This window comes from Clinocottus analis, unplaced genomic scaffold, assembly GCF_023055335.1.
Source record: "Clinocottus analis isolate CAN_PGR_092001 unplaced genomic scaffold, fCliAna1.0.p SCAF_31, whole genome shotgun sequence".
In the NCBI taxonomy this organism is placed as follows: Eukaryota; Metazoa; Chordata; class Actinopteri; order Perciformes; family Cottidae; genus Clinocottus; species Clinocottus analis.
Window position 1 is genome coordinate 1,230,574 of NW_027176054.1, and position 26,778 is coordinate 1,257,351.

Sequence of the window (26,778 nt, forward strand, 5' to 3'; positions counted from 1 at the left end):
TTGTATGGTAGAGGTCATTAATGCGTTGCCTGCCTGCATGGAAGAGTTTTTAATTACTGAGTCAGCCACTATATCGCAGGCTCAGACGCTCAACAATGGAAAATTATTTGCAGCAACTAAATTATACATATTTTTTTGGTTCGCTTATGTAAAATCTGACATTTAACCCCCACGGCACACCTGAGGATCTCTCACAGTGGTTGAAAATCACTGCTTTCAGGGATCAAACGACGGCTAACGGCTAACAGCTAACGGCTAACAGCTAACAGCTCACGTTAACTAAGCCGGGGGACGAAATACAAATGTATATATAAATAAAAAGTCCAAACTATTGAGCTTCACACTCGGCCTCCTCTTCTCTCCAGGAGCTCTGATCCTGTAACGAGTCACGTATTTACACCTGAATGTAGCTAGCTTCACACCTGAGGGACGTCTCCTGTGTACTGTCAATAAATATGTGTCAACGTTCCACAAAGCCCACAAAATAATATTTTTCTCGGACCAATTATGTGACATCGGACATTTTTCCCCTCACGGCACACCTGACGATCGGTCACGCGCGGCACAGCCGTGGAAAATCACTGCTTTCAGGGACCAAACGACAGCTAACGGCTAACAGTTAACGGCTAACAGCTAACAGCTAACTTTTCTCTCACTGCTGGGAGGAGGGAACAAGACCACTGAGCTGGGGGACGAAATACAGATGTATATATATATATATATATATTTTTTTTTTTTTGAGGGACACCTGAATGTAGCTAGCTTCACACCTGAGGGACGTTTCCTGTGTACTGTCAATAAATATGTGTCAACGTTCCACAAAGCTTGTAGAAAAAACAAACAGCCTTTTTTGTTTGTTTTGTTTTGTGCAGCTGGCGGACAGAAGAGCAGACCTTTCTTTTTGTTTTATATATATAAATATATATATATATATATATATATATATATATATATATATATATATATATATATATATATATATATATATATGTTTTTGTAGAAGCACACTTGTGTTTTTAGAGGACCGGATGAAGCTGAACTCCCGGAGTGAAAACCAGGGAAGTGACCCGTGCTTTAAGAATCTTCCACATGGTCCCAACAACAGGAACGTTAGCGTTAGCGTTAGCTCGACCTTCTGGATCCTGGGCCACAAACAGAAAGCTACAAACGGCTAAACGGTGTCAACACACGCTACACTGAGAGAAGATCTGTGTTTCTAGACCAGGAGACCACAACGACTTTTAGGACGCGAGCAACAGAACACGCAGTGAAATATCACTTTTTAGTGACGAGGCGCTAAGAACGAGATGGTGTCACAAAGTTTAGTGATTGAAGGACGCACAGTGCAATTTATTATAAAGATGCTGAAGCCATGTTTAGGAGAGGAGAGAGGAGAGGAGAGAGGAGAGGAGAGAGGAGAGAGGAGAGGAGAGAGGAGAGAGGAGAGGAGAGAGGACAGAGGAGAGGAGTGAGTTTGTGTGTTGCATGATATAAGATGCCGCCTCTCTAACCAGCCTGTTGTCCCGGATGTTGCGGCCCGTCTCCGGTGACCTTCAGCTGCGTGTGATGCTGCGGGATGCGGGCGATGACTGACGTCACCGCGCCGTGCGCCTCGCTCCTCTGCACGTACGCCTCAGCTGGGCGAGAGAGAGAGAGAGAGAGAGAGAGAGAGAGAGAGAGAGAGAGAGAGAGAGAGAGAGAGAGAGAGAGAGAGAGGGGCCGGGTCTCGTGCGGTGCAGCTTCCTGATCCACAGCCCACCCCCCTCCGGAGGAGAAGCCCCCCCCCACCCCCCTCTCCCTCTCCATTCCCCCCTCCCCCACCCTTCATTCCTCTCCGTCCCCAGCTCAGCCAATCAGGCCCTCCGATGGGGGCGGGGCTTAGCGGAACCACCATTCCAGCGCAGAGAGCTGCAGGGAGCGAGAGGGAGGAGACACTCAGACCCAGCCTCTCCGTGTGCCTGTGTGTGTGTGTGTGTGTGTCTGTGCATGCGCGCGTGTGTGTGTGTGTGCGTGTGTGTGCTCCTATTGCAGACCAGCAGTCACGGCTTGTTTCACCAGACCCCCCCCACCCACCTTACACACACACACACACACCACCCACCCTCCCTCTCTTTTTAACCTTGCCTCGCCTCGGTGGCTCAGCTCCTTTTCCTCCACTTCCCGACGACAGAGAGGGATCAGCGTGGGGTTTTTCCTGCTTCCCCCTCTCCTCTAACTCTCTCTCTGTCTCTCTCTCTCCCTCTCTCTCTCTCTCTCTCTCTCTCTCTCTCTCTCTGTCTCTCTCTCTCCCTCTCTCTCTCTCCCTCTCACGCCTCTCCGTGGTGCGCGCACAGCTCCGTGCAGCAGGACGTGCAACAGGATGATCGCGGCTCAGCTGCTGGCCTACTACTTCACCGAGTTGAAGGATGACCAACTCAAGAAGGTGAGTGACGACATTTCGAAAGAGCTGCGCGCGTGTGTGTGCGTGAAATGCGGACATGTCAGGGCGCCGGGGGAGGATGTGGCGGAAGAGGAGGAAGAGGAGGAAGAGGAGGCCATGATATGATCGCGTCTCAGTCGGCTCGGGGGGTTGACAGCGTTTGACATGGATGTCCTTGAGGGAAAGAAATAATATTAATAAAAAGGGGCCGTGGCCAGTGATGTGCCGTCGTTAAGCAGAGTGTTTCCGGTGCGTCGGTTGCCAGGGTGCGTGAAGCAGACAGGTGTCTGTTGGAGAAGTGGGGGGTTGGGTGGGGGGTTGGGTGAAAGTCGTGAGCTCCACCATCTACAAGCTCTCTGGCAAAGCAGACATGAGCAGGAAACCTGAGCTGGAATGCAGAAACTGACCTTTAGCGGAAGTGAGCTGCTGCACGTGATGACAGGCTGGTGACAGGGAGGGGGGGTGTGGGGGGGGGGGATGTCATGCGTGACGTCACAGTGCTATAGATGCATGATGTCACAGTGCTATAGATGCATGATGTCACAGTGTTATAGATGTGATGTCACAGTGCTATAGATGTGACGTCACAGTGCTATAGATGCATGATGTCACAGGGCTATAGATGTGTGATGTCACAGTGCTATAGATGTGATGTCACAGGGCTATAGATGTGTGATGTCACAGTGCTATAGATGTGATGTCACAGGGCTATAGATGTGATGTCACAGTGCTATAGATGTGATGTCACAGGGCTATAGATGTGATGTCACAGTGCTATAGATGTGATGTCACAGTAGGTTATTGTAATTTACAACAGCGTGACTCTCAACACTTACAAAAAGGAGGAAAGTTAACCAACCGTGTACGTCTGTTCACCGGCTTATTATAATATAAAAGCTCTGAACCTCTTGACCTGTAATGTTCCTCTTTACAACATCACGTTGATGAGCCAAGCACTGTTCAAACACACAGAGCTTTATTTAAAGGAGATTCCAACCAGGTTAAATTTAGCCCTATTATCTAATCAGAATATAAATACTATCTAAATTTAGCCAGTATAGAAATCATATAACTTCAACTTCATGTCATGAGATGCTGTATTTTTAGTAGTCTTGGCACGCAGACTCACAAGGTCAACAGCGAAAAACGAATAAAAATAAATACTAAATAAATAAATAAAGTGCTTTGTCTCCCACGATTTTGACCTGGAAGCGCTGCATCCTCTACTCCTCATTGAAGCCGCTGCGCGTCCCGTTGCATTAGTGGCTTTGAGAGGCTAACGAGAGCGTAGCCACAAGGAGAAGCCTGCAAACAAATGTGTGGATTGTGTTTCATGGCTCAGAGTGGATCTCTGTGCTTTGTCGTGCCGATTGGCATGAACTGTGTCGTTACATAACAATAACAGTGAATAAGGGGAAAATCCCCCCCAACACACGGCCATTGATTAGATGCTTTAACTGGAATTAAACTGCACGGCGTCGCCTTTAGAAATAAACGGACTGTTCTGCTTCTGCATTGAAGTGGATGTCATAGCACAGATTGAACGTTGTGTGTTTCTACATCCGTATCTGGGTGCAGCCTCCTCACACAATATGTGGTACTTTGGGTTTAGTGGATCAATCTATTGACTTTCTCGCTGCCACAGAGCCGCAGGAACAGACATGTCTCTCATGCAATTAGTTTAAGAGCAACTGAACCCCCCAACCTGGAAAGCAATGCATACAGGTATTTAGTAGAGTTGTTGATGGATTCAGGTCCAAATCTGGAATTTGTCAGAGCAAAGTATTTGAATGTTGTGGTGTCAATATGGACTAGGAAAACCTACTACTGGTTGAAAACCGGCAATTGCAGTTTAATTTAGCTATTAGCTGATCTGGAGTCAGCCCCCTCCTATAAAACCCAACATCTCTCGACGCTTTAGAGTCATAAAGAGTTTGTGAACATCAGCATATCCCAGCCTTTCATGTCAACTCAATTACTCATTATTATTCTGTATTTTGTCAACACAACATGCCCTTTACAGCACCGTGAGCAGAATCATCACAATAGTCAGCATGCTAGTGATTAGCATTAGTGCTAGTGATTAGCACAGGCTAATTGGTAAGATTAACTCCCAAACTGTATCTCTCTTGTCTGTGTGTATCTTCACATCTGTTGTCATGTCTCTACTCTTAACTTCCTGCGTCCTGCCTCCTCAGATCGATAAGTACCTGTACTCCATGCGTTTCTCGGACGACACGCTGAAGGACATCATGAACCGGTTCCGCCGGGAAATGGAGAACGGGCTGGGCCGCGACACCAGCCCCACCGCCACCGTCAAGATGCTGCCCACCTTCGTCAGGTCCATCCCTGACGGGTCAGGTGCGGTTTACACACAAAATAAACAAAAAAAACGCAGGCGGCCATTTATCCGTACATACTTATTTTCTAGGTTCCTGCCACAGAAAAGAAAAACAAACTTAACCGAGAGATGGACAATGCCTTGTCGATGTCTTATGTATATATATTCTATATAAGACGGCTTCAACATGTTGTTGCGCCTTAGAGAAACACTTTAACTGCCTGTTTGAAATATTTAGCTGGAAGTTAAACATTAAATATTGAACGAGCTGCCATTCCTCAAAAATCACTTCCTGCTGTCCTTCAGCAGAAGAGCTCATTGATTAAGCAAACAAAGCTGGAAAGTACAAAAAGGCAAATTAGAAATATATATATATATATATAAAAAAATATATATATACATATATATATGTATGTATATACATATATATGCATATGTGTATATATATATATATATATATATATATATATATTGCTCTGTGAATAATATATATAGACACGCACACACGCTCGCACACACACATGCACGTACGCATATATACATATGCACACACCAACATACGTACATTTATCCACAAATATACATACACACGTATGTGTGTGTGTGTGTGCATGTGTTTATGTATATTTACGTACATATACACACATACACACACATGTATGCATATACACACACATATATATTCTGAATATATATAAAAAATATTTTATATAAATATATTATATATATATATATTCTAGTTTAATATATACATATATATGTTATATATATCATATATATATACATATATATTTATATATATATATATATATTTATATATATATTTATATATATATATATATATTTATATATATATATATATATATATATATATATATATATATATGTCCACTATGTTAGGATCATTTTTATAAACCGTGATGAAGTCAGTGTTCATGAGTAAAGTGTGTTCCTGTCCAGACGGCGGTAACAACGGCGGCGCTGTGTTGTTGTGTCACTGTTCGTCTTTATGGTGACGCAGCGCCAAACGCGTCCTGTTGCTGTCCGTCTGTGAACAATGTGCTGATGGGGGCGAACGCGTCCGGCCTCTCTTGTGTTGTGCTCTGGGTCTGGACTCAGTGATCGCTATTGTTAACGGCCCCCAGGGGCCACAGAGTTCAACCGGCCCGACCCGGGCTCTGCAACCATCTCAAAACATACAGCCAGTTTTATTGATTTGAGACGATTTAATCAAACAAGCATCATATATATATATATATATATATATATATATATATATATATATGCTAAAGCCGCAATGTCATTTAATCTTAAAGTATCAAAATGCAGAATTTCGAACAAAAATATTCAGTTGCATATATTTATACAAAAAGAAATAAACAGTAGATTTATGAAAGGAAATACAAAATAAAAATCAAATGTTTTGAAAAGCTGCAAAATAGCAAAAACCTAAAAAAGAAATTAGATGCGATGAGGCAAAAACAAGCAAATTACCACCTGGTTAATTTAGAGCAAAACAACGCTGACTTTCATTCTGATAATATAATCTTCACAACAGACCATAATGTCGATGCCCAGCAGGCTCGTCCCCGTTCGCAACACAGAAATAGCATCCAGTGGCGAGGCCGGTGCAGAGAGAGAGGCTGGCATTATAAACAGCCTCAGGTTTCTAGCAACCACACGGGGACCGCGAGGTTTACGGGGACCTCGAGGTTTACGGGGACCTCGAGGTTTACGGGGACCGCAAGGTTTACGGGGACCTCGAGGTTTACGGGGACCGCAAGGTTTACGGGGACCTCGAGGTTTACGGGGACCTCGAGGTTTACGGGGACCGCGAGGTTTACGGGGACGGCGAGGTTTACGGGGACCTCGAGGTTTACGGGGACGGCGAGGTTTTCGGGGACCGCGAGGTTTACGGGGACCGCGAGGTTTACGGGGACCGCGAGGTTTACGGGGACCGCGAGGTTTTCGGGGACCGCGAGGTTTACGGGGACCGCGAGGTTTACGGGGACCGCGAGGTTTACGGGGACCGCGAGGTTTTCGGGGACCGCGAGGTTTACGGGGACGGGCCGAGTGGAGATTCATACTTTTTCTCCACTGCAAAACAAATAGCGACAAATAAGAAATACGAGAAGATCTGATGCTAGTATTAAAAACTGAAGGCATCCGTCACCATGAGCAGTGAGCGTCGCTGAAGTGGTCTCAGGTTTCATTGATAAGATCGCTCCACGGCCTAGATGCACATCAACCCAGTGGTTCAGTCACACACACACACATACACACACACACACACACACACACACACACACACACACACTGAATGGAGCCTGGTGACCTGGGAGAGCCGAATGAGCTTTGTGAATAATATATATACATAGACACACACACACACACACACAAACACACCTACATACACGTATATACACACACACATATATATATATATATATATATATATATATATATATATATATATATATATATATATATATATACGTGTATATTTGTGTGTATATGTATACATATATGTATAAAACTAAGAGGTAAACCGCTCACTCTGATTGGCCCAGAGGTCAGATCGGGACAGGGAAGATAAAATGGAGTCTGCTGCCGATCAGCAACACCTCTGGTGTCAGGCGGCTCATTCCGGTCCGGTCACATGACAAACATGTCAGAGCGGAACATTGTTCTGTCGTCTGCGTGTCTGTTCTCCTGGGACCCATTTCCAAAGGTCACAGGTTTGATTCCCGCGACGTGCACGTTCCTCGCACACGCGCGGCGACACCTGATCCGCCTCCAGATGGAGACGGGTGAATCACTCGTATCCACGACGAGCTATTGGCTCGTCCTCCGACGTATCGCCTGCAGATTATTAACATGTTGTTTTGAAGCAACAGCTGCTTTTCTTTGTGAATAATAAAATGAGCTCTGTGAAGCTTCTCTCTCTGCGGAGGATCGCGTTACGTTGTTTTGGTTCCGCGCCCGGAGAGACTCGACCTCGACGCCCGGCTCCGGTCACATGCACAGCGCTCGACGAGGACCTTAAAAAAAAGGTCAATTTTTGTTGCTTTTCTGCGTTTGACCTCTCTTTTTCCATTTTTTTTTTGCCTCTTAAGGGTTCAGATTGCGGTCGTTCCCGTTGTCGTGTCACAGATCTGGATCCTGCTGACACACAAAAGCCAGAACCTTGATCGAGCGCCAAGATAATACTAAATGACACAATGAAATACCTGCTTAATGGGCTGAGAGTGTACAAGTACATGTACCTGCTGCAGCCAGGAGCTCCCATGAAGTTCACTTTGTTGAAGCCGTGAGTTCGACATTTTGTCGTCGCCATTTTGTTTTATGTCCAACAAACAAATGAACAGAAGTAGAGACGACCTGTCAATCACCTTGTAGCCCCGCCCCTAAAGCGTCCCCTGCTTTATGGTCTGTTTGACTCCTACAGACCATAATGTACTAAATGAACATCATGCTGTATAGAAGAAGACTAGAAACTAGAGATTGAGACATAAACTCATGTTTACAATGTTTACTGAGGGAATACATCAAGAGAGAAGTAGAGTCACTTCTATACAACCAGAGGAGTCCCCCCCTGGTGGTCAGGAGAGAGAATGCAGCTTTAACGCATGAAGTATAGACTTCTATACAACCAGAGGAGTCCCCCCCTGGTGGTCAGGAGAGAGAATGCAGCTTTAACGCATGAAGTATAGACTTCTATACAACCAGAGGAGTCGCCCCCTGGTGGTCAGGAGAGAGAATGCAGCTTTAACACATGAAGCATAGACTTCTATACAACCAGAGGAGTCGCCCCCTGGTGGTCAGGAGAGAGAATGCAGCTTTAACACATGAAGCATAGACTTCTATACAACCAGAGGAGTCGCCCCCTGGTGGTCAGGAGAGAGAATGCAGCTTTAACACATGAAGCATGGACTTCTATACAACCAGAGGAGTCGCCCCCTGGTGGTCATGAGAGAGAACGCATGTTTTAACTCGTGTTGAATCTCTAACGTTTCTGTCGTTCTATTGGACAGAAAAGGGTGACTTCATCGCTCTGGACCTCGGGGGGTCAAACTTCAGGATCCTTCGCGTCAAAGTGACGCAGGACAAGAAGCAGCCGGTCCAGATGGAGAGCCAGGTCTACGAGACCCCCGATGACATCATCCACGGCAACGGGTCACGGGTAAACACAAAATACCACTCTCTCTCCCCTCTTCTCTACTTTCTTCTCCTCTTTTTCTCCCTCACCTTTCCCTCTCTCTCTCCGCTCCTTCTCCCTATTTCTCCCCTCATATCTTCGTCTCTCTCCACATCTGTCTCTCTTCCTCCCTTCCTCTGTCCCTTTGTCCTCCACTCTCTCTCTTTCTCCCCCCCCCCTCTCTCGTTCTTCCCCTCTCTCTCTTCACCCCTTCCAGATTCAACCCCCGTTCTCTTTCTCTCCACATTTGTCTCTTTTCTCTTTCCCTCAGCATCCTTCCCTCTCTCTTAATTTTCTCTTTCTTCCATCCTCTGTCTCCCTCTCTTTATTTTGTTTGATCTCTTTATTCTCTTCTCTTTCTCCCCCTTCTTTCTAATAAAGGGCTATCTTATCTTTCTCCCTTTCTCTCTTTCCCTCTCTTTGTCCCCCTCTCTGCTTTCACCTCTCTTTCTCTCTCTTTCTCCCCCTTCCTCTCTGTTTCTGTCTTTCTCTACCTCCCCACTTTCCCTCTTTCTCCCCTCTCTCTTTCCCTCTGCACACAAACCTTGTACAGCGTCAGGTTGTGTGTCTGTCCTAAACACAGAGCCTAAACAGCGTCAGGTTGTGTGTCTGTCCAACACACAGAGCCTAAACAGCGTCAGGTTGTGTGTCTGTCCAACATACAAAGCTCGTACAGCGTCAGGTTGTGTGTCTGTCCAACATAAAAAGCTCGTACAACGTCAGGTTGTGTGTCTGTCCTACACACAGAGCCTAAACAGCGTCAGGTTGTGTGTCTGTCCAACATACAAAGCTTGTACAGCGTCAGGTTGTGTGTCTGTCCAACATACAGAGCTCGTACAGCGTCAGGTTGTGTGTCTGTCCAACATACAAAGCTTGTACAGCGTCAGGTTGTGTGTCTGTCCAACATACAAAGCTCGTACAGCCTCAGGTTGTGTGTCTGTCCTACACACAGAGCGCTCAGTAGCAGTCGAGGTCAGCTCGAGGATCAAAGCGTGTAAAACGACCCTCGTAACGGCGCCGGAGGAGCCGGAGCCCCGCTGACCTTCGGTTAACTCGCGGGGGGAACAGCTGGCGGCCGCGTTGTAACGCGATAATCAAAACACGAGCGGCCGTCTGAGGCCGTGTGATTGGTCCAGGACCGTGACTCACACACACACACACACACACACACACACACACACAGATGCTGCTCAATGGCACGTCGCGGGGACAGCTGCCCCGACGCGTCCCGCGCTGGCGGGCGAGTCCGTTGACGGGCAGGTTTCGTGTTTCCGGAGAGCAGTTTGGGTCAAATATATCAGACGCAGATCAGGCGTGGAACAATCGAGATTCTCATCTTCTACGATTTTAAATAAACTTAAAAAACTGGATTTAGAAAACAAACAACAAAAGGTTTCTACCAAAGAATGTAGACGTTGCCGCTGAAGGAAAGTAATCCAACGTATCCTCACACAACAAAACGTCCTAAAAGGCTTCACAGGAAACAACTCGGTTAAGTTCAGGCAACACAACTAGATTAGTTAAGGACAAGATTGAGAAATATTTAGTTTGTTTTTGGCAACAAAACCACTTAGTTAGATTTAAGAATAGATTTTGAAGTTTTCATACGTCCTTGTTCTTCATTTCGAGTATCACATACAAGAAAATCTACGAATTAGGACATTATTGTGGGGTTTGTTAAGAAAATTACAGAAAATACTAGTATCTCAGTGATATGTTGTGTTTCTGGGAACTAATAAAAAGTCAGCTAGTCGATTAATTCTGAAAACTAGATTTAGAAAACTGAAAAAGTTTGTCAACGTTGCCGCTGAAGGAAAGTGATCCAACAATTTCTGCTCGTCTTTTCTAAATAAACCTCCGCCTTCACGGGAAACAACTCGGTTAAGTTCGGGCAACAAGACTCGTTTATTTCAGGAAAAGATGAATAAATATTTAGTTTGTTTTTGACAACGAAACCAGCTAGTTAGGTTTAAGAATAGATCGTTGTTTGGGGTGTAATTTCGCTGTTTTAATATGTCCTCGTTCTTCATTTCGAGGATAACAGAAGAAAAAATGACAATATGAATACAGCAATCTGTGAAGATAAACCCACTCTTTGTGAGGTGAAAGTGATGAATTACGACCAAATAGCTCCTGAACTGTTGATCGTAAAAGTGTAAAAGCGTTAGCGGAGCCGAAAGGTTTGTGATCTTTCGGCCATGTAAAACGTCTCTTCTCCGTCCGCAGCTCTTCGCCCACGTTGCGGATTGTCTCGGCGACTTCATGGAGAAGCAGAAGATCAAGGACAAGAAGCTTCCTGTGGGCTTCACGTTCTCCTTCCCCTGCGCCCAAAGCAAGCTGGACGAGGTAAACACCTTGTGGAGTTTCACGCTGAAGGGTCTCGGCGTATTGGGGAGTTCCTTCTTCCATTCATCGAGTCCGGAGGCGGAGGATGTTTTGCTTGTTTTTAGTGTATAAAAGTGCATAAAACAGTATGTAAAAGTGCATTGTGGGATATTATTTTGCTCCGACGAAGAGACATGTTGCTGGAGAGCGACTGCAAGAGCAAAGGCGGACATTTTGGACTCGACTACAATGTGAAGGTTTTGCTGCTCTTGTGTTTTCTAGGCGGTCTTGTTGACGTGGACGAAGAAGTTCAGAGCCAGCGGCGTGGAAGGCATGGACGTCGTGAACCTACTGAACAGGGCCATCAAGAAGCGAGGGGCGAGTTCTTTTCTTTTTTACTTTTAATGCAACACTTTGTATGTATAAATACAGTACCATTCGAAAGTTTGGGGTCACTTGGAAACGTTCTTATTTTTAAAAGAAAATCACATTTTTTTTCTTCAAAAAAGATAACATTAAATTAATCAGAAATACACTACACATTGCTAATGTAGTAGGAGACTATTCTAGATAAAACGTCTGATTCTTAATGAAATGTCTACATAGGTGTACAGAGGCTCATTTCTAGCGAGCTATCACTCCAGTGTTCTGATGGTACGTTGTGTTTGATCATCGCCTTAGAAGACTAATGGAGGAGCAGAAAATCCTTAAAACCCTTGAAAACCATTTAAAAAACCTCTTGAAAACCCTTAAAAACCTCTTGAAACCCTTGAAAACCCATTGAAAACCCTTTAAAATCCAGCAGCTATCACTCTAGTGTTCTAATAGTACATTGTGGCTGCTAATCGCCTTAGAAGACTAATGGATGAGTAGAAAACCCTTTTGTTCTGCTGGTGAAAGAAGCTATAACACTGGCCTTACTTTGAGCTAGTTGAGGATCTGGAGCAGCACATTTTTGGGTTCATTAACTCTCAAAATAGCCAGAAAAAGAGAACTTTCATGTGAAACTCTCCGGTCTATTCTTGTTCTTAGAAGTGAAGGATAATGGATAAACTGAAAATTCGTCTGGGTGACCCCAAACTTTTGAACCGTACTGTATATGTATATTAATATATTTATGTATTAGGGCCATTGAGGTTAAAGGAAAATAATTCAATGATGGAGTGTGATGGGAAATTTCCGCTGGGCTTGTACTTTTCCATTGTGGCATGCTTTTGTGTGTGTGTGTGTGTGTGTCGACTCACTAAAACGACCATATACTGAGTTTAGATAAGAGGAAGGGGCTGAGTGGGGGTGCAGTAGTTAATCATCCATCGCAGACGTTGCACACGACAAACAGACGTCTGAGGGAAGAGGTCGATCTCCTCTTGCAGAGGGAAGTTAAACGGCTCCAAAGAAAAGAAAACACACTATTGTGTAGCTTTTCTTGCAAATTTACCACCGTAATCTCAGAAAATATCCAAGTTCTTAACCTCAATACATTGTCGTATTCATGGTAATTGATGCATTTTAAAATGCACCAAACATAGGGACTACTTTTTAGATATTTGTGTTGTCATATGCACAGATAACAGAGTTTCTCTGTACAATGAGAAGCTTGTTTTGCTGGGTCCTCCTGACACACACAATTACAATAAACTTAAATTAAACAAAATAAGGCACACTATATCGTAAGAGTATTCCACAAAATAAGGCACCAAACTACAATAGCATTATTGCACAATCAGTGCATGAAGTGCATTGCAGTATGACGGTCTGCCTTTATTACTTTTACAACATAATCTCACCACTTTAATCTCAGATAATATCCAAGTTGTTTTCCCTATATAACTTTTTTAAAACCTACAATGGCCTCAGTACACCGTTGTTTTTCATAGTCTACACATATGGTTTTATTAAAATGCATTGCACAATACTTTTTTGAAGAGAAAATGATGATCTACTTTTTTAAAAATGGCCACACTTCAAACTTATTTTGTTTTGAGTTCAACGTAATCGTTATTTTTTTCTCCCCAGGACTACGAGGCTGACATCATGGCGGTGGTGAACGACACCGTCGGCACCATGATGACCTGCGGATTTGACGACCAGCGCTGCGAAGTGGGCATCATCATCGGTAAAGACGTTCTTTGATTGAGTCCCACAAGAGAAAATAATTTTAAAAAAAAGGAGATTAACCTTTTGAAAACAGTGCGCAAAAATCCTCCCGCTCCCATTTAAGTCCCAGCATGCCTCATTCAGACAATATTTTGGCATAAAATATGTAATTTTTAACCAAATGACACAGTTTTTATGGAAGCCCATTTTGGGCACAAAAAAAAAATTACGACCAAAAAAAAAAAAAAAAATATTAGGACCAAAAAAATAAATAAATTGGGACCAAAAAATAAATAAATTAGGACAAAAAAAGATTAGGACCAAAAAAAAAAAAAGATTAGGACCAAAAAACAACAACAATTAGGACCCAAAAAAAGAGGACAATAACATTTTTTTTTTCTTCGTTGACAAAAATAAAAATAAAAACATCTAAGCAATACGTTATTTCATCAATTTGGTTTTACAATACCTTCATTTAAATGTAAACATGTGTTGTTCATACAACAAAACAATCACAAGTCACAAAATAGTGCAATCTTGTTTTTTATTTTGGTCCTAATTTTTTTTGAGTGTGTGGCGAAAATGGGCTTCCATAGTTTTTTGACTGAAACTCCTTCATCTTTTAAAAGTGTTTTTTTTTTGTTGCAAATATACATTTTTTCCCCAAGACTTTACTCAACAAATACATACAGTAAACACAAGTATTGCAATTAATTTGCGGTTCCTGCGACGACTCAAACACAGGAGAAAAACACTCAAACGCAGGGAAAAGAGGTCCAGAGACAAAATGGGTTCCACAGTTTTCCACTGAGGATCTTTTTTTAAAGCTGAAAAGTACAACAACAAAAAACATACAGGCAAAGCCCCTTTTAGTAGCATTAGCACAGTCCCACATGTAGAGGGCGCCAGAGGCATTAGAACCATAAACCCAGCGGCGTCATCAGCTGTGCGCCCCCTGCAGGAACCGGGACCAACGCCTGCTACATGGAGGAGCTGCGGCACATCGACCAGGTGGAGGGGGACGAGGGCCGGATGTGCATCAACACGGAGTGGGGCGCCTTCGGGGACGACGGGTCGCTGGAGGACCTCCGCACGGAGTTCGACCGCGAGATCGACAGAGGCTCCATCAACCCGGGGAAGCAGCTGTGAGGCTTGAGTTCCTTCCCCTCCCAGGTCTCCCTCGAAAAAAAGAGATTTTTAATCTCTATGGGACTTCCTGGTTAAATAAAGGTTAAATAAAATAAAAAAAATAAAAAGACGCTTTGGTTCAGTTTCCCTAAATATCTGTCTTATGTCTTCTTGACAAATCTACGCTCAAAAAAGCCTTTTAGATTTTACATGTTTTTTGCGAGTTGTTTGAGGAGTTCTTTAACTGTAGGAGACTCCATGTAGAAGTATATATATATATATATATATATATATATATATATATATATATATATATATATATATATATATATATATAGTTCTTATTCCTCTTGTTTTCTTCTTCTTCTTCTTCTTCTTCTCCTCCTTGTTCTTCTTCCTCTCCTTATTGTTTTTCTTCTTCTTCTCCCTCTTCTTCTTCTTCCTCTCCTTCTTTCTCTTCTTCCTCTTCCTCCTCTCATCCTTCCTCTTCCTCTTCTCCTCCTTCTCCACCTCCTCCTCCTTCATCTTCTTCCTCTTCTCCCCCTCCTCCTCCTCCTTCTTCTTCTTCAGTACTCTTGATTTTCTGGGGATCCAATCCCCCGTTTTCTGAACACTTTATTCCAGAAAAAGATCCGTTTTGGTTTCTTAAAGTGCAACTATAACATTCATCCTTTTAAAATAGAGAAAGACGTGTTTTCTAAAGTTTTCTAGAAAGAAAAAAAGCTGTATTCTGCCTAGCAACAGCATCCTGTGGGTCTTTGGCAAAGGGCCGAGGGAGTGACTAACCTCGTCGTCTCCTCTCAGGTTTGAGAAGATGGCCAGCGGGATGTACATGGGGGAGCTGGTCCGCCTCATCCTGGTCAAGATGGCCAAAGAGGGGCTGCTGTTCGAGGGCCGCATAACCCCCGAGCTCCTGACCAAAGGGACCATCGAGACCAAGCACGTCTCCGCCATTGAAAAGTGAGTCAAGCGCGACGAGAGATTCGGTTCGCGGCTGTTTCATTTTTTTTTTTTACCGTCGAGATCCTCAACGCGCCGCTTGTCGTCTGCAGGAGCAAAGAAGGGCTGAAGAAGTGCATGGAGATCCTGACGCGGCTCGGCGTGGAGCCTTCGGACGAGGACTGCCTGGCCGTGCAGCACGTGTGCACCATCGTGTCCTTCCGCTCGGCCAACCTGGTGGCCTCCACCTTGGGGGGCATCCTCGCTCGCCTCAAGGAAAACAAAGGGGTGGCGCGCCTGCGCACCACCGTGGGCATCGACGGGTCGCTCTACAAGATGCACCCTCAGTGAGTTTTCCTTCGTATATGACTTCGTAAGACACGCAACCTCACAACCAGGATGTAGGGGCTAGGGGTCAAGGCGAGGTTAGAGGATGTTAGAGGATGTTAGAGGATGTCAGAGGAGGTTAGAGGAAGTTAGAGGATGTTATTAGAGAATGTTAGATGAGGTTATTAGAGGATGTCAGAGGAGGTTAGAGGATGTTGTTAGAGGAGGTTAGAGGATATTAGAAGATGTTAGAGGAGGTTAGAGGATGTTAGAGGATGTTAGAAGATGTTAGAAGATGTTAGATGAAGTTAGAAGATGTTAGATGAAGTTAGAAGATGTTAGAGGAGGTTAGAGGAGGTTATTAGAGGATGTTAGAAGATGTTACAGGGTGTTAGTGGATGTTAGAAGATGTTAGAGGAGGTTATTAGAGGATGTTAGAGGATGTTGTTAGAAGATGTTAGAGGAGGTTATTAGAGGATGCTAGAGGAGGTTAGAGAATGTTAGAGGATGTTAGAAGAGGTTAGATGAGGTTATTAGAGGATGTTAGAGGAGGTTAGAGGATGTTATTAGAGGATGTTAGAGGAGGTTAGAAGATGTTAGAAGATGTTAGAGGATGTTAGAAGATGTTCGAGGAGGTTAGAGGATGTTAGAAGATGTTAGAGGATGTTAGAAGATGTCAGAGAATGTTAGATGAGGTTAGAAGATGTTAGAGGATGTTAGAAGATGTTCGAGGAGGTTACAGGATGTTAGAGGTTAGAAGATGTTAGAAGATGTTAGAGAATGTTAGATGAGGTTAGAAGATGTTAGAGGATGTTAGAAGATGTTAGAGGATGTTAGAAGATGTTCAAGGAGGTTACAGGATGTTAGAGGAGGTTAGAGGATGTTAGAAGATGTTAGAGGATGTTAGAAGATGTTAGAGGAGGTTAGAGGATGTTAGAGGATGTTAGAAGATGTTAGAGGATGTTAGAAGATGTTAGAGGAGGTTAGAGAATGTTAGAAGATGTTAGAAGATGTTAGAGGATGTTAGAGGATGTTAGAAGATGTTAGAGGAGGTTAGAAGATGTTAGAGGATGTTAGAAGATGTTAGAGGAGGTTAGAGGATGTTAGAAGATGTTAGAGGAGGTTACAGGATGTTAGAGGAGGTTAGAGAATGTTAGAAGATGTTAGAGGATGTTAGAAGATGTTAGAGGTTATTAGAGGATGTTAGAAGATGTTAGAGGATGTTAGCGGATGTTAGAAGATGTTAGAAGATGTTAGAGGGTGTTAGGCGATGTTAGAGGATGCGTTTCACTGCTGGGGAGATTTCCCATGAATCAATCTGATGAGAAAAACACCCATTCCTCGTCCTCCTCCTCCTCTTCCTCCTCTTCCTCCTCCTCCTCCTCACAGATACGCCCGCCGCCTGCACAAGACGGTGCGCCGCCTGGTCCCGGACTCGGACGTCCGCTTCCTGCTGTCGGAGAGCGGGAGCGCCAAAGGCGCCGCCATGGTGACGGCGGTGGCGTACCGGCTGACGGAGCAGGCGCGTCAGATCCAGCAGACGATGGCGGAGTTCAGGCTGAGCAAGGCGCAGCTGCTGGAGGTGAAGAAGCGCATGAGGCAGGAGATCGAGAGAGGCCTCAAGAAGAACTCCCACCAGGAAGCCACGGTCAAGATGCTGCCCACCTACGTCCGCACAACACCGGATGGAACAGGTGACAAACACACACACACACACACACACACACACACATATGTATGTTTGTATAAATGTATGTATGTAGGTGTGTGTATGTATATCAATGTTTACATCGATGTATACATTTATACAGATGTATACTTATACAGGTGTGTGTGTGCGTGTGTGTGTGTGTATCAGTGTACTGTTGAGAAACCAGTGTTTCACTATTATTATTATTATTATTATTATTATTATTATTATTATATGTAAAATACTGTAATAAATATTGAATACTTTTAAAATTTAAACATATTAAAAATTAATATATAATAATAAATAATAGTATGTATTCATGTTATTGTAAAAATAAAAATAAATTAAATAATAATAAATATAACAAAAATATTATTATTAAAAATATTAATATTTTTTAGATGTATTAAAAATATTTTCTTTTATTATTAGTAATATTATTATATAATATCACATTTAAATTTCATCATCCATCAAAAATGTAATTTATTCTAAAATAAAACCAACACAATCACTCATAACTCATAACTCGGGGTCAAGTTAACGCCTCTCTTGTGACGCAGAGAACGGGGATTTCCTCGCTCTGGACCTCGGGGGGACGAACTTCCGCGTGCTTCTGGTGAAGATTCGCAGCGGGAAGAAGCGATCGGTGGAGATGCACAACAAGATCTACGCCATCCCCATTGAGGTCATGCAGGGAACCGGAGAAGAGGTGACGGCAGACGCTCCCGTTAACGTCGTCTCTCAGCGCTCACGCCGCTAAACGCCGTCTCTTCCCCCTGCAGCTCTTCGACCACATCGTGCACTGCATCTCCGACTTCCTGGACTACATGGGGATGAAGAGCGCTCGCCTGCCGCTGGGCTTCACCTTCTCCTTCCCCTGCCACCAGACCAGCTTGGACGCAGTACGTTGGAAGGCTGCTCCACCTCCCACCTTTGTTGTTGTTGTTGTTGTTGTTGTTATTGTTATTATGAGATATGTTTCCCAGTAAGTGCCGTGTGCTCTGCAGGGCATCCTCGTCACCTGGACCAAAGGATTCAAGGCCACAGACTGCGAGGGCGAGAATGTGGTGGAGCTCCTTCGGGAGGCCATCAAGAGGAAAGAGGTAACTACACACAGGAAGTGCTTCAGCTCACACAGGAAGTGCTTCAGCTCACACAGGAAGTGCATTTGCTCACAGAGGAAGTACTTCAGCTAACTCAGGGAGTGCTTCAGCTCACACAGGAAGTGCATTTGCTCACACAGGAAGTGCTTCAGCTCACACAGGAAGTGTTTCAGCTCACACAGGAAGTGTTTCAGCTCACACAGGAAGTACATCAGCTCACACAGGAAGTACATCAGCTCACACAGGAAGTACATCCGCTAACACAGCTACACATTTAGTCTCAATATCTGTTTAATTAAATTAACTTCTGAGTGCTGCTTCGTTAATGCAGTTTGTTTGAATGTGTTGTTAAGAACACACACACACACACACACACATTATTTTGGGACCAGTGCAGCCTGGATAATGCGTCCTCCTCGTAGCTCATCTTCCTTTTGAAAAGCCTTGAACATAAAGTGGAGCCGACCGGCCTTCAACCAACAAACCTCTGCAGCAACGTTTGAGGAATAAACGTTCTCAGGTAGAACCGACCTGTGGGCACGAGCTGCGTTGGGTTCATCCGCACAGCGTCGGAGCGATCAGAGGAAAAAGGAAAACCTCTAAGGCCCACTCGACAGGTTACGGGGTAGAGACGGTTCAATATGGCCGCCATCGTTCTGCCGCCATAATACAAACGGCACACCGACACCTGTGGACTGAAGTGTTTCAAATGTTTCGGTTCCGATCACGACTCAAGAAGTTTCTTTTCCGTCGTCACATTGTGAGTTTCTCATATCGATCTCACCCCTTTTTTTAGGTGGAGGACCCAGTAAGTATTAAGTGTTGAGTAACCAGGACCGGAGCCGCGTGTGGTTATTGTTGTAAAAAAAAAAAAAGCATGTTGTAACACCTGGAAAAGCAAACTTTCATGAAAACAGCTTGTGTATTTTGGGGTTTAGGAATGCGAGTGAACTGCATCGTGTTCAGTGTGGCGACCCGGGAAGGAAAGAAAAAAAAAACGTTACCCGAATATTAATACAGGCTACGATCGCTGGAATCACGTCTCTTTAAAAGTCGAGTGAAAACCTTGGAGGCATCGAGCGACATCATCCATTCAAGGATGTGATCATCTAACGTGTTGACCTGCCGAGAAAGAGGAGAAATCTTCTCTCGTTTCACAATTCTACTAATTTGAAAGTAGCACGACGTGCACATGGAGTTATTGGATCATAACACAAAGCATATGTATGCATACATCTTGAATTGTGATCTGTGCGTAATGTCATGAAATCAGAAGTAGTTTTGTCGTACGTCGACATGTTCTAGTTGTGTTTTTTTTGTCTCCCCCCCCGTAGGAGTTCGAGCTGGACGTCGTTGCCATCGTGAACGACACCGTGGGCACGATGATGACCTGCGCCTACGAGGAGCCCAACTGCGAGGTGGGGCTGATCGCAGGTCAGTTTCAACACCGCCAGGAAGGAAAAAGGACATTTTAATAGGGAATGTTAGGGTGAGGTTCAGATGTTTTAAAGTGTGTCTGTGTGAGGTTCCTCTTCAGAGTCAGAACCAGTGATTTGAATATTTTCAGGTCTTTATCTTGATGTCGGACCTTAAAAGTCAAAGAAAGTTGGGTAAAAGCCATGGAAATTTGGGTAAAAGTCAAAGAAATGTGGGTAAAAGTCATAGAAATTTGGGTAAACGTCATGAGAATTTAGGTAAAAGTCATAGAAATTTGGGTAAAAGTCATGGAAACTTGGGTAAAAGTCAAAGAAATTTGGGTAATAGTCATAAAAAATTGGGTAAAAGTCATCCAAATTTGGGTAAAAGTCATAGAAATTTGGTAAAAGTCATGAGAATTTAGGTAAAAGTCATGAGAATTTAGGTAAAAGTCATGGAAATGTGGTTAAAAGTCATGAAAATTGGGTAAACGTCATAGAAAATTGGGTAAAAGTCATAGAAAATTGGGTAAAAGTCAAAGAAATTTGGGTAAAAGTCATGAGAATTTAGGTAAAAGTCATAGAAATTTGGCCAAAAGTCAAAGAAATTTGGTTAAAAGTCATGAAAAGTGGGTAAAAGTCATAGCAATGTGGTTAAAAGTCAGGCCCATTGGTCACCATATGTAAAAACCCCGTGTGAACATCCTCACATTCTCGGGACGAGCACCGGCTCTGCGGCGCCGATAGGGAACACTGACCTTCAGCTGGAGGTGAACTGGGTCTGACGGGCCGTGCGTCCTCTCAGGGACCGGCAGCAACGCCTGCTACATGGAGGAGGCCAGGAACGTGGAGCTGGTGGACGGCAGCGAGGGCAGCGATGGCCGCATGTGCGTCAACATGGAGTGGGGCGCGTTCGGAGACAACGGCTGCCTGGACGACATCCGGACGCAGTACGACCAGGCGGTGGACGAGAACTCGCTCAACGAAGGCAAACAGAGGTGACGCCGACAACGACAACGCTGACGGCATCCATTTTGTTGCGGATGAAAACGAAACTAATCCGTCTCTTCCCCCCCCCACCCACCGTCAGATATGAGAAGATGTGCAGCGGCATGTACCTCGGCGAGATCGTCAGGCAGATCTTGCTGGATCTGACCCGACGCGGCTTCCTCTTCCGGGGGCAGATCTCCGAGGCGCTGAAGACCAGGGGCATCTTCGAGACCAAGTTCCTGTCTCAGATAGAGAGGTGAGGTCTTTTCTCGAGGGTTCAGGGTCCGTGTTCAGCCCCCTCAAGAACGCTTTGCTTGAGGGAATTACCCACAGTTCATAGCTTTGCGGCGTTAAAAACGGGGAGTTATCGGCACGCGGCGGCATTTTGGATTCACACAAACATTCCAATAGTTAAATATTGTGAATAAAAACATAAAATTGGAGGAATGCAAGCAGAGACTACTGTTATTATTATGATTATTATTACTCTGCTTTATTTAAGCTTTTGAAGTGAATAGACAAAATAAACACCTATAATAGAATATATAACATGGTAAAAAATATTTAAAGCCTCTCACGCTCACAAGGTGACGTCTATCGTGTCCATTACACACTAGTCAGGTTGAAAAAAAGGTAAAAATCCACCCTAAAATATAACTTTTTAGGGCCATTTAGTGGTAGAATTTTCATATTTTAACAGATAAATGACTTTATTTTTGATACAAACTACTTTTTATCAGATTTTTAATGAAGTAGAGTGAAGTTTCCTGGCAGGAAACAGCCGGCCGTGACCCTTTAGACTAGCTGTAGACTAGCTGTAGACTAGCTGTAGACTAGCTTTAGACTAGCTGTAGATTAGCTTTAGACTAGCTGTAGACTAGCTGTAGACTAGCTTCAGACTAGCTTTAGACTAGCTGTAGACTAGCTTTTGACTAGCTGTAGACTAGCTGTAGGCTAGCTTTAGACTAGCTGTAGACTAGCTTTAGATTAGCTTTAGATTAGCTTTAGACTAGCTGTAGACTAGCTTTAGACTAGCTGTAGGCTAGCTTTAGACTAGCTGTAGACTAGCTGTAGACTAGCTTTAGACTAGCTTTAGACTAGCTGTAGACTAGTTGTAGACTAGCTGTAGACTAGCTGTAGGCTAGCTGTAGACTACCTTTAGACTAGCTTTGGACTAGCTGTAGACTAGCTTTAGACTAGCTGTAGACTAGCTGTAGGCTAGCTGTAGGCTAGCTGTAGACTAGCTGTAGACTAGCTGTAGGCTACCTTTAGACTAGCTTTGGACTAGCTGTAGACTAGCTTTAGACTAGCTGTAGACTACCTTTAGACTAGCTTTGGACTAGCTGTAGACTAGCTTTAGACTAGCTGTAGACTAGCTGTAGACTAGCTGTAGGCTAGCTGTAGGCTAGCTGTGGACTACCTTTAGACTAGCTTTGGACTAGCTGTAGACTAGCTGTAGACTAGCTTTAGACTAGCTGTAGGCTAGCTTGAGGCTAGCTGTAGACTAGCTGTAGACTAGCTGTAGACTAGCTGTAGGCTAGCTTGAGGCTAGCTGTAGACTAACTGTAGACTAGCTGTAGACTAGCTGTAGATTAGCTGTAGACTAGCTGTAGACTAACTGTAGACTAGCTGTAGACTAGCTGTAGATTAGCTGTAGACTAGCTGTAGACTAGCTGTAGACTAGCTGTAGACCTGCCTTCTATTCTCATGAATCATTCAATATGAAAATCAAGTTGCGGAGAGAAGAGACGAAGCTTTACAGAGAAAACGGAGCTATTAAACTGTTCAAACTCGTCAAAGCAGACGAAAGGATTTGATCTAGTTCTCAAACAGGTGTGTTGAGCTTCATGTAGTAAAATGAATGACAACTGGTGGAGAAACACCTCGATATTCCAGAAGTAGTCGCCAGGACTATAAATCATGTGATGTATGATTGTTTATTTTACCAATCGACAATGAAAACCACACAAAAGTAGCGTGTATGGGCGTGGGGGCAACGTGAGCACTTGAGTTCATACCCTGGTTTAAGCCCACCTCAGCCTCTGGCAGCAGCTGTGAGGTATCCGGTGACCCTCCTGCTGTTGTCTGACCTCTGACCCCTCCCTCATCCCCCTCCCCTCCCCAGCGATCGTCTGGCGCTGCTGCAGGTCAGGGCGATCCTGCAGCAGCTGGGGCTCGACAGCACCTGCGACGACAGTATCATCGTGAAGGAGGTGTGCGGCACGGTGTCCCGCCGCGCCGCTCAGATCTGCGGAGCCGGCATGGCCGCCGTGGTGGACAAGATCCGTGAGAACCGAGGGCTGGACCACCTGGACACGACCGTGGGGGTGGACGGCACGCTCTACAAGCTGCACCCGCAGTAAGACGCAGGGCGAGGGGGGCGGGGCTTAACGGGAGGGTTCAATCAGTCTAAACACACATATCCTGTTGCATCAGGATGCAGAAGATAAACCTTGAATCAAATGGACGGCACCTGCTTCACTCCAGTTTATTTTTCTCACGAGAATCTTTGTCTGGAAACTGGAGCAGTTAGTGAATGTGTTTCCCTTCATGGTTGACGTAAAAATATAAAAATTAAAAAATAACAATTTGTATAATTTATCAAGGAAACATTTGATGGTTTTCTGCTCATTAAATATGAAAATCTGCTCTCATTTTATTCTGGACAAGCAGTTAGCAGACGGACGAATTTCTGAATATTTTCAACATTTCTAAACAGACTAATGACAACAGCGTTGTATTATCTTTAGACAACCCCCAAAGTGGAGTAAAAACGTTGTGTAAATGTGTTATATTAATGTGTTCATGACGTTCATTCACGCTGAGTTTGAAATAATGAATCTGCTTTTAAAAGAAAGAGGCTCATTTGTGTCATTTAAGGTTTACTATATGCTTTGAATCCTCATTGTTAGTTTAAATACTACATTTTATTACTCTTTACTGTCTACACACACATTTCACACGTCTGCTCATGGAAATTTGGGTAAAAGTCATTGAAATTTGGTTTAAACTCATGGAAATTAGGTTTAAAGGTCATGAAAATGTTGGTAGAAGTCATGGAAATGTGGTTTAAAGTCCTGAAAGTCCACTGGTCAACATGTGTTTGAACCCTCTATCTCTTTGCTCTCGTCCCTCAGCTTCTCGCGGATCTTCCAGCAGACGGTGAAGGATCTCGCCCCGAAATGCGACGTCAACTTCCTGCTGTCTGAGGACGGCAGCGGCAAGGGCGCCGCCCTCATCACGGCCGTGGGCTGCCGCATGCGCGAGCTGGACGCGCTGCAGCAGCACTGAGCGCCAACCCGCCCATTACACCACCATCACCCACCACCCGACTCCATCTCCCATTGGCAGCCGTGACTCCACCTCTCTGCCCCCCCTCTCCACCTCCGCCACACACACACACACACACACACACACACACAGAGTTATGCTGCATTAATAATGAATTCAATATCTAAATGTTTATTTATACCCCACCAGGTTTATTATTTACATGTCTGTACATTTTCCTCAATAGCTCGTCAGTAAACCGATAAATCTAAACTCATTATGGTGTGCAATATTCGTGTATTGCTAATTTTATTTTTATATGGAGGCAAATATATAATTGTATTTATCTAGCTGACGACACTTTGAAATGCCAGAGGTCAGAAGGAGTTTTGCAGCGTGCAGATACGGGGGCGTGGCTTCCAGATGAAGGTCGTCCCTCCCAGCGAGCGACGGGACGCATCTCTACTGGCTCCACTGGTCCAGAAGAGGAACCAGTTACTGGAGTGGAGGAGGAAAAAGAGCTCGCTGCAGAAGCAAAGGGTTTAATGCCAGAGTCACGGCTGTTCAAGTCATCCTCATATCTGTGCATCCCGCTCACTACTAACCCCTTTGTGTGTATCCATGTTCACGTGTAACGCACACGTATAACCATGTTGTGTAACCCACATGTGAAGCCATGTTAACATGGTTACACATGTGGGTTACGTGTTACCCACATGTGTCGCCATGCTAACGTGTAACCCACATGTGTCGCCATGCTAATGTGTAACCCACATGTGTAGCCATGCTAGCGTGTAAGTTACATGTTAACGTATAACCCACATGTGTAACCATATGTGTGTGTTACATGTTCACGCGTAACCCATATGCGTAACCGTGTTAACGTGTGAGTTACATGTTAACGTGTAACCCTCATGTGTAGCCATGCTAATGTGTAACCCACATGTGTAGCCACGCTAACGTGTAACCCACATGTGTAGCCATGCTAACGTGTAACCCACATGTGTAGCCATGCTAACGTGTAACCCACATGTGTAGCCACGCTGACATGTAACCCACATGTGTAGCCATGCTAACGTGTAACCCACATGTGTAGCCATGCTAACGTGTAACCCACATGTGTAGCCATGCTAACGTGCAACATGTTGAGTCTCCCAGCAGCACCAGTGACTCCCCCTGGTGGAGGAGGTGGAGAAGGCGTTAGCGTCGCTGCTCGTGAACTTTACTCTACTTTTTGGTGTCGTGATGAATCTCACTTCTGCTCATCGTCTTTGCAAAGAATAAATGTGTGTCGCCCACAAAACACCCCGAGAACAGGAGCGGACACTGCGAGCGCTTCCCGTGTGCATTTGTGGCCGCGTGTCAGTGTGTGCGACCGTGACGACGCGTACAGCTTTCGATGTTCTGGCTCTGTGGAGACTGCATGCCTTACATTAAGACAAGAGGAGAGGACCGCTCAGTTTCCCTTTTCACTGTTTCCCGTTTTATTTTCTACATCATTATAGATTTGTGGTTTGCGCACAGTGGAAAAAGTGAATTCATTAAATTATATTTTGTTGTGGAGTAAATCCTGGTGTCTCTCTCTTCTTTTTTTTTAAGTAACCATCAAGAAACTTGTGATACTGGAGGGGGAACGTGTGAATAAATTAGCTTTAAATTAAGCTTAAAGGAGGTGTTGCTGTCTGCAGCTCATCGTTGATGCCAAGATGGACCACAGAGCCGACAAGTGTGTTTTAAAGGTGGTTAAGGTGGAAATGTTTATTAGTAAAGCAACCAAATTCAAGCCAATTGTCCCCCCCCCTCCATCAATAGATGCTATTGTTTCTATTAAATGGTGTTAGTGCAAATTAATATAGCCAAAGAACGGCCGCCTAATCTTTTAGCTGGAGCCATTTAACAAGAAATTTAAATCCACTAAATGCCTTTAAAGCAGGATCATCATCCTTCGTGACTGTCAGATGCAGGTGCATACAACAAATACACGTTTCTCCATTGCAATTCTTTTGATATTGTTGCGCTAAAATTTTAGAAGAATGATAAAAGAGCCTATTAATGTTGTTTTAATGTTATTGTCCATCAAGATGCACATTGCACAACTACTTTGTTCACCCAGCATGTACATATACATCCCAGCAAGGCTTTGCCCTCACTTACTCGTTCTTGAAGAGAAAGAAGTGCCAGTTGATCCTGAAAGAGTTCACCAGACCTGCTGCCATGAGGTTGATCCAGCAAGGGGCCAACACTGCACACACACGCTGCTTTACACACACCAATCTGTCAAAAAATAGTTTTTTTATTAAGGCTTAATCTGCATATTTGCCTTTACGTTGCAGTTATCCAATGCACTCACACACATTGCATGAATTCCCTCCTTTAATTAAGCCGAGTGGCACACATGTTAAAATGAAATGTACACGATTGAGAGTTTGAAAACAATAGCCGGTGTTCGCGTGCGTCGTCCTTTTGTTACAGAAGGATTCCTGCAGTGCGTGCGTGGGTGTGTGCGTGCGTGCACAGGTAAATTTGCATG

The 26,778-nt window shown here is 44.3% G+C and overlaps 1 protein-coding gene across 1 annotated transcript; it reads left to right on the top strand.

The window, feature by feature from the left end:
* Positions 1-1,930: 1,930 nt before the first annotated feature.
* Positions 1,931-25,816, top strand: LOC137798789 (hexokinase-1-like). The gene is made up of 18 exons (XM_068595739.1): positions 1,931-2,422; positions 4,618-4,780; positions 8,795-8,943; positions 11,185-11,304; positions 11,566-11,661; positions 13,300-13,399; positions 14,342-14,525; positions 15,313-15,468; positions 15,561-15,794; positions 17,164-17,468; positions 18,031-18,179; positions 18,253-18,372; positions 18,478-18,573; positions 19,908-20,007; positions 20,794-20,986; positions 21,079-21,234; positions 23,104-23,337; positions 24,116-25,816. The coding sequence occupies exons 1-18, from the start codon at positions 2,360-2,362 to the stop codon at positions 24,267-24,269; spliced, it is 2,772 nt and encodes a 923-aa protein (XP_068451840.1). The 5' UTR covers positions 1,931-2,359; the 3' UTR covers positions 24,270-25,816.
* Positions 25,817-26,778: the final 962 nt, after the last annotated feature.